At 37.7% G+C, this 16,774-nt stretch overlaps 1 protein-coding gene across 1 annotated transcript in view; it reads left to right on the plus strand.

Moving 5' to 3' along the window:
• LOC150092727 (carboxy-terminal kinesin 2-like) overlaps nucleotides 1–16,774 on the plus strand; it is a 230,065-nt gene that overhangs the window by 108,015 nt on the left and 105,276 nt on the right. Inside the window, exon 7 of the mRNA XM_090414368.1 lies at nucleotides 6,315–6,455. Coding sequence (XP_090270494.1) covers nucleotides 6,315–6,455 — 141 coding nt within the window. The remainder of the gene's footprint in view (nucleotides 1–6,314; nucleotides 6,456–16,774) is intronic.

Genomic DNA, 16,774 nt, shown 5'->3' on the forward strand with positions numbered 1-16,774 from the left:
TGTATTTGTAAACTCAATGTAGCTTAAAAATATGAAAGCACTTTACATAGATTTTACAGAGGTCAAGTCTCATGAGAACTGTTACAAAAATAACCTTGTTTGTCTCTATGTATTTTATGTTGAATATTAATGTAAATAACCCTATGGGAATTGATTGTATTTACTGTTTTAACTAAAATTTCGAAAACCAAGGCAATGCTTTGCCATCAGAACTTTGTATAATAGCTATGTATAAGAGCACAAGAAAGTTGTTTACAATTAAATGTGTGAGAAAGTTTTGTTTGCGAGCTCTGTGCATGAACACCTTCAAAGCTAGTATCAAAGAGGTCCACTAGTTTCAGACAAGTTTTTGCTGCCCGACAAGACAAGGAAAAAAGAGTGCATGGAGGAGATGAAAGATCGCGTCGGCTTTATCAAAAAGATCGAGGAGAACTGCCGATTTCTTTGGTGTTTACCCTTGGTGCAAGGTCTCAAGAAGGCAAAAATAAAAGGGGACTGAGCTGAACATCAGTGGGCAGTTTTCAGCAGAGACCCAGAGGCAGTCGAGGAGAGGTGAGGTCCAGTTGCCGAAGCAGGAGAGGTGAAGCATTGTTACAGAAGAGAGCGAAAGGCTCTCTTCTGTAAAAGATTCTGTAAAATTTGTAGCAGTCTGACCCAGAATAACAGACTTTACGGCAAACCCATACCAGAGGAAAATTTGGGAGCAGCCGAAGCCAAATGCCAGCTGGATGTCCTATTGCTGCGGGAAGTCAACCGAAGCCAAAATCTGCAGAATGATCTTCATGCCTGTATGCTGAAACTTCTTGCCTGAGCTTTTGAGTACCGGGAAGATTGCAGTCCAAGACCACCAATAATCCGACGAAACGCCCCCTGAAGCAAGACTCCAGGCGGAAACCTAAAGCCTGAGATGAAAGAAAAACCATAGACTTTGATGCAGGACTTTTGGAAGGTGTCGTGACAAAGAGCCTCCGTAAGTGTGTTACATCCTTTATAATGTACATTCTTTTTGTAATCTAGGAGATATGTTATAGATGGACTGTCTATAAGAGAGAATATCTATAAGAGAGTCCCCTGATCTGTTGTTAACTGGAATGTAAATTGTAAGTTATTGTACGTTATTATACAATTCCAATTATAATTGGAATTGTATAATAACCGTATTACAAAGGCGCAGTAACCGAATAGGCTTATAAATAGCAATTAATAGCGCACAGTTTACAATGGTACTGTTTACATTATTTCTGTAAATTGAAAAAGACTGGAAATTGATGGTTTATCACATGTATCATTATGCACACTCTCTACATTGTTGTAAACTCTGTGTAAAAAGGCTGCAACGAACTCAACATCAGCAGAATTCAAGATAGGTACAATCAACATAAGTATCAGTGGAATGGGAGTTGAACTGGCAGAAGAAATACAGTGTGACCATAATTGGTGTTTTTGAGACAAAACATAAATTAGTTGAGATCCTGCTAAATGATATAGGATGTTGTATTCAAACAGTAGTGATCAGAGAAAGGAAGGAGTAATGAATAGCATTCAACACGAAACACAATGATAAACTTACTTTGTGATTGGCAGGCAATTTCAAGTGTCTTATATGATAAGATTTAAAATTGGGAATTGGACAATAAAATTTATTTTTGCCTATGATTCCATAGAAGTGTCTCCTAAAGAATTGAAGGAATTTTTGAGTCATTAGAGAAGACAGCTGACATAAAGAAAACAAAAGTTGGTCCTTGTTGGAGATCTAAACAGAAAATGAATCCTGAGAATATACAAATATTTTGGTAAAATTCTCGTAGATAGGTTTATACGTTGGTTATGCATTTCTAAATCACTTAGGGAATTGAAACAACGTAGATCCAAATATAAATTAAATAATACTTTAATAGATATTTCCGATATTTCGGCAATGTCTCATTGCCATTTTCTAAAGGAACTTACACAAAAAGGCAGGTGCACACAGGCCCTAACAATACAGTAACTGGAAATGAAGATATGAAGCTATCGTTCTCCTAGAAGTCCTGATGGTGCCCTCTGGCAGGCTAAGTAGGAGTTCTTGGCTGTTGGGCTGAAGGTCTGCTGATGTATGCCTCCCAAATTTGGGGCAGTCGCATACAACCAAATTTGTTGAGGTTTGGAGAGTTTCTTAAGGCAGAGGCTGATTCCATAAATAATCTTTCGAATTTATATTTGCTCTGGTGTATTATTGTTGCTTTCTTCCACCGTATTCTGTGTGCGAGTATCCAGAGCATGGTCTGCAAGACCAGAATGGCTATATTTGTAAAACCGGATGTAGTCCTTGTGTTCAGAAATTCTGATATTCGCTGTCCTGCCTGTTTGGCCAAAGTACGACAGTTTACAACTGCAAGGGACCTGGTATACACCAGGTAGGTCTAGGGGAAGTGGTTGGGCTTTGGTAGAGCGGATAAGGGATGCCAATTTTCTGTAAGGCCTGTAACAGGAGGTGAGGTCATGTTTTTTTAGAATTTTGGTAATTTTTTCTGAGGTGCCTCGGATGTAGGGAATGGTGATGGATTTAGAGTAATCTTTTTTGTGGAGGGGGGGAGGAGGGGGCTGTGGTTTGTAGGTTTTAATATTTTTTGGATTTTTTTTTGGGGGGGGGGTAGCCATTGGCTGAGAAAGTGTTGAGGATGTGATTTAGTTCAGTGTTAAGGGCTATGTCGTTAGAACAGATTAGTTTAGCCCTGTTGTATAGTGTTTTTACCACTCCATATTGTTGTGAGGGGGGGGGGGATTGTTGGTGGATGTATCTGCCTGTATAGGTGGGTTTTCTGTAAACTGAGAAAACCAAAGTTCCATCAGGCTGGCGGGTGACTAGTGTGTCTAGGAAGGGGAGGCAGTTGTTTTCCTCTTTTTCCAGGGTGAACTTGATTCTGGCGTGTTGGTTGTTTAAGTGTGTAAGGAAGGAGAGGAGTGTTTCAGAGCCATGTGGCCAAATAGCGAACACATCATCAACGTAGCGAAGCCATATGGTTGGTTTTTGTGGGGCAGAGGCTAAGGCTTTTTCCTCAAAGGTCTCCATAAAGAAATTGGCTAAGGGTGGGGAGAGTGGTGAGCCCATGGCTGTCCCCTCTATTTGTTTGTAGAATTTTCCCTGCCAAACGAAATAGCCTGAGTTCATTGTGAACTGAAATCGGGCTGAGATATCGGGGGTAAATTTAGCTTGGATTAGCTCTAAAGTTTCCTTGAGTGGGACATTTGTGAATAAGGAGGAGACGTCGAAGCTGACCATTATGTCAGTATGTTGGAGTGTAAGGTTTTCTATGCTGGCTTTGAAGTGGGCTGAGTTTTTTATGTGTGATGGTGTGTTGCCAGTATAGTGTGTGAGCTCTTTGGCCAAATGTTTAGCTAATTTGTATGTGGGGGAATCAATGCCATCCACTATGGGACGTAATGGCACATTTTCTTTATGTATTTTTGGGAGTCTGTAAATATGGGGGGGGTATAGAGTTAAACGGTTTTAATCTGTTGGTAACTTCTACAGGCCATGAAGTGACTTTCTTAAGGAGGCTGTGAAGTTTTCTAATTTGTGAGTTGGTGGGATTGTAATTGATAGGGAGGTAAGTAGCCCGATCTAATAGAAGAGCATTCAGCTTACCTTTGTAGTCCTTTTGGTTAAGTACTACAGTTGCATTTCCTTTATCCGCTTTGGTGATAACTAATTCTTTATTATTTCTCAATTCCTGTAGGGCTTCAAATTCCTTGTTGGATATATTGGTTTTGGGTTGTTTTGCTATGGAAAGGACACAGGCTACATCCAGTCTTACACTGTTGGCGATTTGATATGGAAGGTGGCGGATTCCTCTTTCAATCTGGATCATAATATCCTCACTTGGTATTTTTTTGGGAGCAATGGCGAATTTGTGGCCACGTGAAAGCACGTTGAGAGCTTCAGGCTTCAGGGTGACTGTAGAAAGGTTGATTACGGTGGAAGAAAGCAACAATAATACACCAGAGCAAATATAAATTCGAAAGATTATTTATGGAATCAGCCTCTGCCCTAAGAAACTCTCCAAACCTCAACAAATTTGGTTGTATGCGACTGCCCCAAATTTGGGAGGCATACATCAGCAGACCTTCAGCCCAACGGCCAAGAACGCCTACTTAGCCGTTGCAAGTCTCCAGGATTCTCTAACTAAGTTGAATAACGGCTGTAACAAATGGAGAATCTATAGAACAAGGAAAATATTTCAGCTATTTAGACATAGTTTTTTGTGAAGGTAGCAAATTCAATATGATGGAAACGGACAACAGAATAAGCAAATCTGGTATAGTGCAGAACCAGTTGAATGAATTTTTGGAGTAAAAGAGAAATTAGCCAAACCACTAAATTAGCAGTATACAAATTAGTGTTCAAACCAGTTTTACATTATGGATCTGAGAGTTGGGTTACAAATGAAATGGTTCATCACAGATTAGTAACCACAGTTATGAGAGTTCTGAGATAAAAATGAGGTGAGTGGAGAGATTGCATCAATAGCAGAATCATGTTAAATATGAATGTACTAGGAAGGAACTTGACATTATTAGCTTTCAGAATGGCAGAGCTAATCTAATGTGGTGCGGTCCTAAACAGAGTGGTAGAGATAAGGTTAGCAAAACAAGATGACAGGACCTGGGAGAAGACCAAGATCTAGGTGGATTGATGCATTCTGAAATGCCCTAGAAAACAGAAATGTAAGATCTGAAAATATTAGAGTTTTGACAAGTGATTGGAGAAGATTTTTGACAGGAGATTATTAATGTAAACTTAACAGTTCACTGCCACGCTCCTCACACATAGTTTGTTACTGCACGCCAAGGTGTTGGGAAATTAAGGTAATTCTTGACTTGGTAGTAGTCTCCATATTTTATCAAAATGAATGCTGATGACCATGTAACATTAAAAGAAAGTAATCTCCTGTACCATTAAGTAAGTTGATCCATTTCTTTTTATTGACTTTCACTTCTAGGCTGTTTGTGGCACAAACATTCCATCATCCATAGCCTCCTTATTATTTAAAAAACCGAAGTCTCCAAAAATCAAAATACTTCTTGCTTGCACAATTCCTAACTTTTCATAAATCTCAAACCTGTTCCAAGATAGAATACTGTTCCCACATTTGGGGTGGTGTATCAAAAAACCTTCCTTCAAATACGCAAAGCTATTCAGATGAGTAGCACGGTGCTTAATAGATGGTCTCTCTCTCTCCGAAATCCTCTCCAATTGCTTTTTCATACACTATTTCTGCCTTTTTTTTTTATAAATACTTCCATGGGCACTGCTCCCTTGAACTGGTCACCACCATTCATGTCCTTTCTTCTTATTGCATAAGAATTCGGTGTACAGACATTGATATCAGTGTTCATTCACTTTGACTCCAAACTCGTTGCCCACTTCTTTTATTCCATCTACCTTTGTTCTGCAGAACATCCTTCCTTGAGCTGTTTTCCACAGTGAATACCTCTAGCTTTTCATGAAACACATTAACTGACTTCCTGATCACTTGCCTACCTGTGGCACTATTTTGTTATAGGTTTTATAACCTCTCATCGTGGAGTGGAGTTTATAAAAATATGAGGTGGATTGGAATATCCAGTACTAAAAGAAAAAGTGATAATCCACGTTTTTCTAAATAACATTAACATGACGATTATTAATGCACATTGTATATTCTATTACCAGTATCTCCATACCATTATTGAAATTGCAAAGGAATATTTAAAACTGAGTTTGTTTTCCATTGAAAAAAATTTGAAGGCCATAAGTTTTTGTTTTTTTTGGATAATTTAAAAAATTCTCTGAATATTGGTTTGGACATTTTTAGACTGTAATGACATTATTAGAAGTAATAAAAATGTGCACCCAAACCCTAAAACAAAAATCATTGAAGCAGCATTAATGTTGTATTTAACATTTTTGTTTGCATTAAAAATTAAAAGTTATTTTGACTTTTAAGTATAAGATCATTTCAAAGTAAACTCATTTTGCCCACTAAAATGTAGTTTATATGCTGTGAGCCCCAAATGAAAAATTTCAAAATTATACCAAAAACTATATTTGATTTTTATTCACACCCTTTCTGTATTAATTTTAATGTGAGTAATAACGAAAAAATTACCAAAAAGATTGCAAGAAATGGATTAATTATTTTTTTTATGTGCATATTACCATTGAAATTTGGTTCGCTTTGATCAAGTGATACTTTGTATCAGAAGTCAACAAAAAAATTTGTGTTACTCTTTTAAACAGTGTTCATAATGCTTTTCACAATAATCAATCAAATATATATATTTTTAAATAGGGAAACATTAGAGTATTTTGTCGTGTCCGCCCATTGCTATCAGAGGAGTTGAAGAAAAGTTTAGATATGTATCATATAAACATTGATCCAAATCAAAGAACAATAGAGATTTTCCAAAACAGTGATAATAATTTGAATGAGGTATGTGCTGTTTCATTTTTTTTTTCCTGCTAAATTTTTTGCTATTCATCTCATGAATGAGTTGTCATTGTAGCATGAGTAAGTTTGCTTCAAAAAATGAATCTGCTCTAATGAACAAAGGCTTCCTTTGTTCTTTAGAGCAGATTTCCAGTAAGCATGACACTGGTTTCATACTAGGTGATGAAAATCATCTATCTAAAATTTTTCACAAACATCCATGCTGCAGTGGGATATACACATACTGCAATAGTAAAACTGTATTTGATCCTGTTCAGTGTGCTTGTGAGCAAAGTATTGCTTTAGAATCATTTCCTTTCCCCATACATACACATGCAATAGTGAGATGTGTGTGTGCACAGTTGAAATAATACAAGCCTATTTAATTTGAATACAATGAGCATCTAAGCCTTTCAACTGAGCTATTATGGTCTCAGATGTTAGGTAGCCAGCTTTCCCTTTAAAAAAAAAAAAAAAAAAAAAGCTTGACTACACATGCAAATTGCCATGGCTGGGTAGGAAATACATTGATTTGTCAGTTACATATTGCTGTTATTCCACTCTGGCTGCATGGACTTATTTTAGTTTGTTAGACTGTTAATAGCAGATTTATTTATTTTATATACCGTATGGCTCACATATGAAAAGTTACATCACATTAATCCTTAATATGTATGAACAGAATAATAAGACATAATACAGTCAAAAAGAGGACACTCAAGAATAGGCTACAACTGTATGTCTAGGTTGATTATCCAGTCAACTTCACTTGGTGTAGCATGGATGAAGTCCGACAGGTTTCCATTGTATACATGTTGGGCACATTGTGCTGTAATATGATTAATTGTCTGGTGGGGTGACCCACAGTTGCACTTAGGTGAGGCAATCATGCCTCATTTGTAAAGGTGGTCTGCACATCTGCCAATCATGGTAGATGTGCAGACCACATAATTCTTCATGCAGATTCGGTTAAGGGTAGACCAAGTTTTTTGAAGTAGGTCAAAACTCGAAGGCATCTGTGTTGGGTCCACTAATTCATGGAAGTCCGCTGTTGAAGTGTTATATCAGGACTCTTTCCACTTCTACTTCATGTTGAAACTTGTCTCTGCAAGATTTTTCACTGCTAAGATTGGAGGGTACGTTGACTTTAGCCTGTTTATTTCTAGGGGTGGGATGTATTCGTGGATTGGAAGATTTTGGATTTCCATGATTTTGCTGTATTCATGTAGAAGAAAGTTGGATCTGTGGAGGTGGGATGTTGCTTAGCACTGGGAGCCAGTAGGCTGGAGTTGATTTCACTGTTCCAGAAACAAGGCACATAGTGGTGTTAAGCTGGGCATCAACCAAATACACATGGGTGCTGTTCAGCCATATGGGTGAGAAGTATTCAGCTGCAGAGTAAACGATACCAAGAGCAGTGCAGCGAAGCGTTGTTGCTAAGGCACCCCAAGTTGTTCCGCATAGTTGTTCTGCATTTGCTGTATGTTGCTTTGTGTTTTTAGCTTGGATGCTGTGTTAATGAGATGTGATTTAAAGGATAGTTCTATCCAAAGTGATGCCCAGATATTTCGGGAGTTGTAGCTGAGCAGTTTGTGGTTGAAGTAGACCATGAGTTCTTTGTTAACCTGGTTATTGTTCAGGTGGAAGCATGAAACTTCTGTTTTGCTAGGATTTGAGCTACAGCTGTTTTCAGGCATTGTTGGTAGCCTGCCTCTATATGTGTGGTGAGTGACAGAACCTGATGACAGCAGCTTCGTTTATGTCTGAATCCGGCCTGTTCCACTGGGACTTGTTCTATTATCTTAGGGGGAAATTCTATTGAGGATGAGCCTTTCTAGGAGCTTATAACAGGTGCTAAGCAGGGCGATTGGTTGGAAATTTTCTGGTTGGTTGTTGGTTTTTCCTGGTTTTAAGATGGGGATAATTTTTGTCCTCTTAAACTCTTTTGGAAGTCTACCAGTCTGGAGGATGTCAGAGAAAAAGCAAGCCAACCACTGTCGAACTTTTTGGCCTTTCTTCAACAGGAAATCAGGGTGAATTCCATCGAAACCTGGAGCCTTGCCTGGTTTCATATCCATTAGAGCAGTGTTAATATCTTCAAGAGTGAAAGATCACGAATATAAAGGGTCTGATTGTCTGTTATTTTTCAAATATGTAAGTTCTCTTTTTATTTGAAGAGTGTGTGCTGTTTGTCCTTGGCAGTATATCTTGATGTGTTGACAATATGTGATGCATATTGGTTAGGAGAAATAGCTGATTGTTCCCGGACAGTCAGGTTGTCACTACCTAGTTTTCTTAGAAGGCTCCATGCTTTTCTACTGGAGTGCTAAAAATTGAGTCTTTCTACTGTCTCAGTCCATTTCTTCTGTCGGTTGGTGTCAAGGCTGTGAACGAGTTCATCTGCAATGTCAAGATTGCCATACTCTAGGTATTCTTGGTACAAGTTATTATTGTCATCATCCCATCCAGGGATATACTCCTTCTGGAAGCCTCTTGGTATGGTCTTCTTACCTACAGCTAAAACAGCTCCCACGAATCTCTTGTAATTATTGCATTTTGGAGGGATCCAATGGACATATTTGTCAAGACAGGAGGCAAATGTATCCCAGTTGGCTTTCTGGAAGTTCCAGCGAGGACATTGGATGGATCTGACAAGAGGTACCTACAGACCTACATCTAATATAATTGGTCTATGTTGGCTTCGCAGAAAGTTGGAGAGAACTCTTCTCGATGTAGGTAACGGTCGTCCATTGTTGCCTTGAGTGATGAAGCAGAGGTCGAGGTTGTACTCCCTGTTCAGCTACTGACCTGAAGGAAAATCTATCTTTTGCATCGAAAATTAGGTGCATGTTGTGAATTTCTGCCCATTCAGTCAAAGTCTCTCCACATTCATTGGAAGCATATTTCCATAGCGTTATAGTCACCTATATGCATCGCAGGGTGGTTGTACACTGTATATGGCCTCCACTAGAACTTGTGGAGGCCATACAAGGACAGGGGGTTTATACATGTTGGTAATGGTTATGTTCCCTATCATGGTTGTTATCAGATGCACGTCACCGACAATGCTGGTTGTAATGAGGTGGGAATCTTCTAGGGTACTATGTGCATAGGTGGCAAGGCCATGTGCATGATGGTAAGTGGCTCCAATGATTATGTAATTCGGTTCCTGCGGTGGAGCTGATCCTCATCCTTACACTGAGTCTCTCGAACAAGAACAACATCGATGTTGTAGTGATATAAAATCTTTGAGAGGTATTCATAATTTGCTTTTGCTCTACATATATACCCTCAATGTTAATTTTGCAAATTCAGACAACAGGTTCAATATTTCTATTCATCTTGCCCTTCAGAGAGCTAATTCGTGTGCTTGAGTTCATGTGTGTGCTGTAACCAGGAGATCGAGAAGACAGTCTAGTTGCTAAGTCACTTCAGCTCTTTAGTGTTATCCAGGGTGCTCCACGAGGAGGCGAGCTAGAATTTGCACCCCTTAATAGTGGAAGAATTTATCAAAACAAAATTATGTGTTCACACCACACTTAAGCCAGATAGATTAAAGTGCCATAAACGACATCTAACTTTAAAATTTGGAGAAAAGAGCAAAGCTAGTAATAATGACAAATACCTATTGGATCTCATATTACTAACACAATGTTCCAACATAAAAAATGTGCATGAATTCACATGGAGAGAAGAGGCAAGGAAGAAGAAAAGTCTCATTGACTATGTTATTGTTGATAGTGATGTTTTCCCACTGGTGCAGGACACCAGATTGTACAGAAGGTTTGAAATTGGAAGTGATCATCATTTAGTCTTGAGCAAGATAATATTGAATTTCATATTGGAAAGAATAACACGTAAGAAAGTTTTAAAGCGAATAAAAGTTGAGCAGCTCTCAGATATGAACTGTAGACTAAAATACACAAAGATTATTGAAAAAAAAATGAAAGAATTTTTGAACAGGAACCAAACCTTGGAGATTCAGTGGCAAACCTTGAAGAAAACCCTGATTGATTCAGCCAGAGAGGCACGTGGTGAGGTCTGCAAGGATAGAAAAATCAGAACTCCATAGTGGACACAGGAAGTTAAAGAGGCAGTGAAGGAAAAGAAGAAAGCATATCAAAAGCTCCTGGCAAATAAGTCAGCTTGTGCTCTTAGAGAATACAGAGACAAATGTAAAAAACCTAATCACTGTAAAACTTGCTAGACAAAAGTCATGGGAGGACTTTGACAAGAACATCGAAAATAAATATAAAGAAGGTGGCAAGATATTCTGAAGGTTGTGCAAGAAGCTCAGAAATGGAGGAAAGTACTGTAAAAGGAATTAGAGATGATAAAGGTGACATGAAAACAGGAGAAAGGGATATCCTTGAAGTATGGAGTAATTACTTCGAAAAATTGCTAAATGAAACAAGCAGTGATGACAGCACAGTGGTAAAAAACACTTGACCAGGCATGCAGTCAGGAATACATGAACGTACTTGAAGTAGAAAAAGCCATCAAAAGCCTGAAATGTGGAAACGTCACAGGAGTAGTATGAAGGTATAAAAGTCTTACAGTTATAGTTCAATAGGCCTGGACAGAGGGACGAATTCCAGATGATTGGAGTAGAGCTCTCATAATTCCCATATATAAAAAGGGAAATAAAACTGAATGTGAGAATTACAGAGGCATTTCATTACTGAGTGTTCCGGGTAAGATATATGCAAGTATACTTGAGAAACTGTTGAGAAGGATTGTGGAAGAGAAGCTTGGTGAAGAACAAGCTGGATTCAGGCCAAATAGAGGCTGTCAGGATCAGATTTTCACTTTGCAACAGATAGTTCAGAAATCATGGGAATATAACAAAGATCTGTATTTAGATCTGGAAAAGGCATATGACAAGGTGCTAAGAGAGAAGCTATTCGAAATGCTACAGTTATACGGTTTTAACAGAGCATTATATCAAGCAATACTTAGTCTTTATTTGAGTTGTAAGTCAGCAGTTAGAACTGTAGGAAGTACATGTGGTTTAATGTTAAATCTGGTGTCAGAGACAAGGATGTACATTATCCCCTCTGTTATTCATTATCTATTGATCACATTATGAAGGAAAATGGTATTAAACCTGATATCAAAATTGAAGATGTTAATCTCAGCTCTTTGCTTTATCTGGATGATGTTATACTTCTAAATAAATCTGCTACAAGTCTGCAAGATTTCCTGACTAAAATGAATAACTGTTGTAATAGATATGGTATGAAGATCAGTATTAAAAAGACAATGAAAAAAGGCAGAAACATTGAAAATATCAACTGCATTGTGAATGGAGAACCTAGTAAAACATTGCAGCTACTTGAGCATGCTTTTTACTGAAGATGTTGAATTAAATATGGAAATATACAGCAGAATGAACAAAGCTGTTATGGTAGGAAGTCAACTGAATAAATTTATATGGAATAAGAGAGACATTGGCCAAAACACTAAATTAGCTGTATACAAGACAGTATTCAAGCCAATTTTAACTTATGAATCCTGGGGGTGCTTAAGGGTCAAAGCTGTATAACTGAGAGGAGACCTCCACATAGCCTTTAAAGGAATGCGGAGAACCGACCAGGGCTTCTGATCTAATGTCCAATCCTCACCTTCTCGTGGTGCACCCTGTAGGGTATCTACTTGGATACTGAACGGACGAGGATGGGCTGGCAATTTGGGATTTAGCCGACCAAATTGTATTCTTATTGGTTAAACCAAAATATAGAATGATGGTACAACATGACAAAATTTCATGCCGGCTGGGGCGTCGTCGCCCGGTTAAACAAGGCCCCGTTGTTTTCGCCAGGGAACCAGGGCGAACAGTGAAAAGTCAGCTACTGGAACAAATCTGAAAATAAACCCCAACTCAACATCACCAGAGTTAAAGATCGGTACTATCAACGTAAGAAGCCTGAATGGCAAAGAAATGGAACTAGCTGAGGAATTAGATAAGTACCAGATCGACATAATAGGGGTGACTGAAACAAAAAAGACAAAAACTGGCGAGATCTTTCTGAGCAATAAATACAAAATGTTATATTCAGGCAATGACAATCAAGGAAAAGAAGGAGTAGCCAGAGTATTCAACACAAAATACGAGGCTAATCTTCTTGAATGGCAGTCAGTCTCAAGTAGAGTAATGTGGGCAAATATGAGAATGGGGAACTGGACAATGAGACTTATTTGTGCCTATGGTCCCACAGAAGGTAGAAAGGTAGAAGTGGAGGAATTTTTTGATGCTTTAGAAAAAGCAACTGACACAATGAAAATGGAAAAGTTGGTCCTTGTTGGGGATCTAAATAGCAGAGTAGGAAATGATTGTGAGACATACAAAAATATTTTGGGAAAATTTGGAGAAAAGAGCAAAGCTAATAATAATGACAAATATCTGTTGGATTTCTGCTCAGGACATGGACTGGTTATTACTAACACTATGTTCCAACATAAAAATGTGCACAAATTCACATGGAGAGAGGAGGCTAGGAATAAGAAAAGTCTCATTGACTATGTTATTGTTGATAGTGATGTTTTCTCCCTGGTGCAGGACACCAGAGTGTACAGAGGATTTAAAATTGGAAGTGATCACTATTTAGTCTTGAGCAGGATAAAATTGAATTTCATATTTGAAAAGAATAACATGTAAGAAAGTTTTAAAGCGAATAAAAGTTTAGCAGCTCTCAGATGTGAGCTGTAGACTAAAATACACAAAGATTATTGAAGGAAAAATGAAAGAGTTTGAGAACAGGAATCAAACCTTGGAGATTCAGTGGCAAACTCTGAAGAAAACATTGATTGATTCTGCCAGAGAGGCATGTGGTGAGGTTGTTTGTAAGGATAAAAAAAATCAGAACTCCCTGGTGGACACAGGAGGTTAAAGAGGCAGTGAAGGAAAAGAAGAAAGCATACCAAAAGTTCCTGTCAAAAAAGTCAGCTTGTGCTCTTAGAGAATATAGAGACAAATCCAAGAATGCTAAACACTGTGTAAAACTAGCTAAACAAAAGTCATGGGAGGACTTTGGCAAGAATATAGAAAATAAATATCAAGAAGGTGGCAAAATATTCTGGAGGTTGTTGAAGAAGCTTAAGAATAGAGGAAAGAGTGCTATAAAAGGAATTAGAGATGATAAAAGTGACATGAAAACGGGAGAAAAAGATATCCTTGAAGCATGGAGTAATTACTTTGAAAAACTGCTAAATGAAACAAGCAGTGATGACAGTACAGTGGTAAACACTGACCAGGCATGCAGTCAGGAATACATATCCATACTTGAAGTAGAAAAAGCCATCAAAGGCTTGAAATGTGGAAAGGCAGCAGGAGTAGATGATATTCGACCAGAAATGCTGAAGTATGGTGGTATAAGAGTCTTACAGTGGCTGCACTGCATAGTTCAGAAAGCCTGGACAGAGGGACGAATTCCCGATGATTGGAGTAGAGCTCTCATAGTAACCATATATAAAAAGGGATATAAAACTGAATGTGAGAATTACAGAGGTATTTCCCTACTGAGTGTTCCTGGCAAGATCTATGCAAGTATACTTGAGAAACGGTTGAGAAGAATTATGGAAGAAAAGCTTGGTGAAGAACAAGCTGGATTCAGTCCAAATAGAGGCTGTCAGAATCAGATCTTCACTTTACGACAAATAGTCGAGAAAGCATGGGAATATAACAAAGATCTGTATTTAAGTTTTGTCGATCTGGAAAAGGCATATGACAAGGTGCCAAGAGAGAAGCTATTCAATACGCTGCAGTTATATGGTGTCAATGGGACATTATATCAAGCAATACTTAGTCTTTATTTGAGTAGTAAATCAGCAGTTAGAATTGAAGGAAGTACAGGAAGATGGTTTAATGTTAAATCTGGTGTGAGACAACGATGTACATTATCCCCTCTGTTATTCATTATCTATATGGATCTCATCATGAAGGAAAGTGGTATTAAACATGATATCAAAATTGGAGATGTTAATTTCAGCTCTTTGCTTTATGCGGATGATGTTATACTTCTAAATAAATCTGCTACAAGTCTGCAAGATTCTCTGACTAAATTGAATAGCTCTGTAATAGATATGGTATGAAGGTCAGCAATAAAAAGACAAAGACAATGAAAATAGGCAGAATCATTGAAAATGTCAACTGTGTTGTGAATGGAGAACCTGTGGAACAAGTAAAACATTTCAGCTATTTAGGCACGATTTTTACTGAAGATGGTAAATTAAATATAGAAATAGACAACAGAATCAGCAAAGCTGGTATGGTGGGAAGTCAATTGAATAAATTCATATGGAATAAGAGAGAAATTAGTCGGAACACTAAATTAGCTGTATACAAGACAGTGTTCAAACCAGTTTTAACTTATGGATCTGAGAGCTGGGTCAGAAGTAAAACACATGACCAAAGACTAGAGACCGCAGATATGAGAGTCCTGAGAAAGATTACAGGTGTGAACAGATGGCATCAATGGCAGTAGCATATTAAAAACGAGGATATTAGGAAAGAACTTGACATTGTCAGCATCCAGGAATGCGTTAGCAGAGCTAATCTCAGGTGGTATGGTCACTTAAACAGAATGGGCGAGGAAAGATTAGCAAAACAAGTGTTCTCTGCCAGGTTGTCAGGAAAACGACCGAGAGTAAGACCAAGATATAGGTGGATTGATAGGGTACAAAGTACTTTAGACGATAGAAATATAAGATCTGATAATATTGGAGTGTTGACAAGTAACAGACTGATTTGGAGGAAAATTGTTGATAGGAAATTAATAATGATGTAATTTTTTTCATGTAGTACTATCATATCCTGTACACCCCTTGAGGGTACATGGCAGAATTTGATGATGATGATGATGATGAATCCTGGAGCTGGGTCAGAAGTAAAACACTTGACCAAAGTGTTTTACTGACTAAAGTGAATAACTGTTGTAATAGATATGGTATGAAGGACAGCATTAAAAAGACAAAGACAATGAAAATAGGCAGACACTTTGAATATATTTTCAATGTTTCTCAGTACTGCATTGTGAATGGAAAACCTATAGATGAACCTATAGTAAAACATTTCAGCTACTTAGGCACACCTTTTAGTGAAGATGGTAAATTAAATATGGAAATAGAATGGAATCAACAAAGCTGGTATGGTAGGAAGTCAACTGAATAAATTTATAATGAATAAGAGAGAAATTAGTCGGAACACTAAATTAGCTGTATACAAGACAGTATTCAAGCCAATTTTAACTTATGGATCTGGGAGCTGGGTCAGAAGTAAAACACTTCACCAAAGACTAGAGACCGCGGATATGAGAGTCCTGAGAAAGATTAGGGGTACGAATGGATGGCATCAATGGCAATATCATATTAAAAGCGAGGAAAGTAGGAAAGAACTTGATTTCGTCAGCATCCAGGAATGCGTTAGCAGAACTTATCTGAGGTCATATGGTTACTTACATAGAATGGGCGAGGAAAGATTAGCAAAACGAGTGTTCTCTGTCAGGTTGGCAGGAAAAAGACACAGAGGAAGACCAAGATATAGTTGGATTGATACAGTAAAAAGGCCTTAGAAGATAGAAATATACAATTTGATAATGTTTGAGTCTACAGGTAACAGTCTGATTTGGAGGAAAATTGTAGATAGGAAGTTAGTAATGATGTAAAGTTTTCTTGTCGTACTATCATATCCTGTACACCCATTGAGGGTATATATCAGGAATTTGATGATGATAATGATAAACTTTTAGGGCACTTGCAGAATATTTAGAATGTTTAGAAAAGTTAGATCATTTAATGGAAATTTAGAACTATAAATTATTCATAGCCAGTTCTTGAAAAAATGATAGAAAATGTTTGAAAACAGAAATTCAACTCAGAACCGTATTATATATTCAAAAATCAAAGACAACACTTTTGCTTCTGACAGCTGTATAAAACATACTACTTGATAGAATGACTTGCAATTTCACATGGATATTTATGACAGATATTCCAACAAAAAAAATCATGCCGATAGTGTTGCCATCTATGGTCAAGGCTGAGAACTTTTCAGACCACCTTCTTATCTTCCATGTCAGTGCTGAGCTTTTTATAGAGATATACACCTGTTGATGTGAGAGGTGGGGTGGTTGGACTTTTTGTGCTTTGATATATATACTTTAACTTTTGAGAAACATTTGAGTTACTCTTCGTATTGAGCTTGATTTGAGAAACTTGTTTAGTTGTGCAAACAGCTGCATAAATTGTTCGTGTTTACACTTTATTCATGTATCTCTTAAAGAGTGTATATGGGAAATAGCCTTGAAGCTAGTTTTTGGAAGAGA

Source organism: Typopeltis vanoorti, chromosome 25 (assembly GCF_054136105.1).
Source record: "Typopeltis vanoorti isolate ZY-2024b chromosome 25, IOZ_Tvanoo_1.0, whole genome shotgun sequence".
NCBI classification, from domain to species: Eukaryota; Metazoa; Arthropoda; class Arachnida; order Uropygi; family Thelyphonidae; genus Typopeltis; species Typopeltis vanoorti.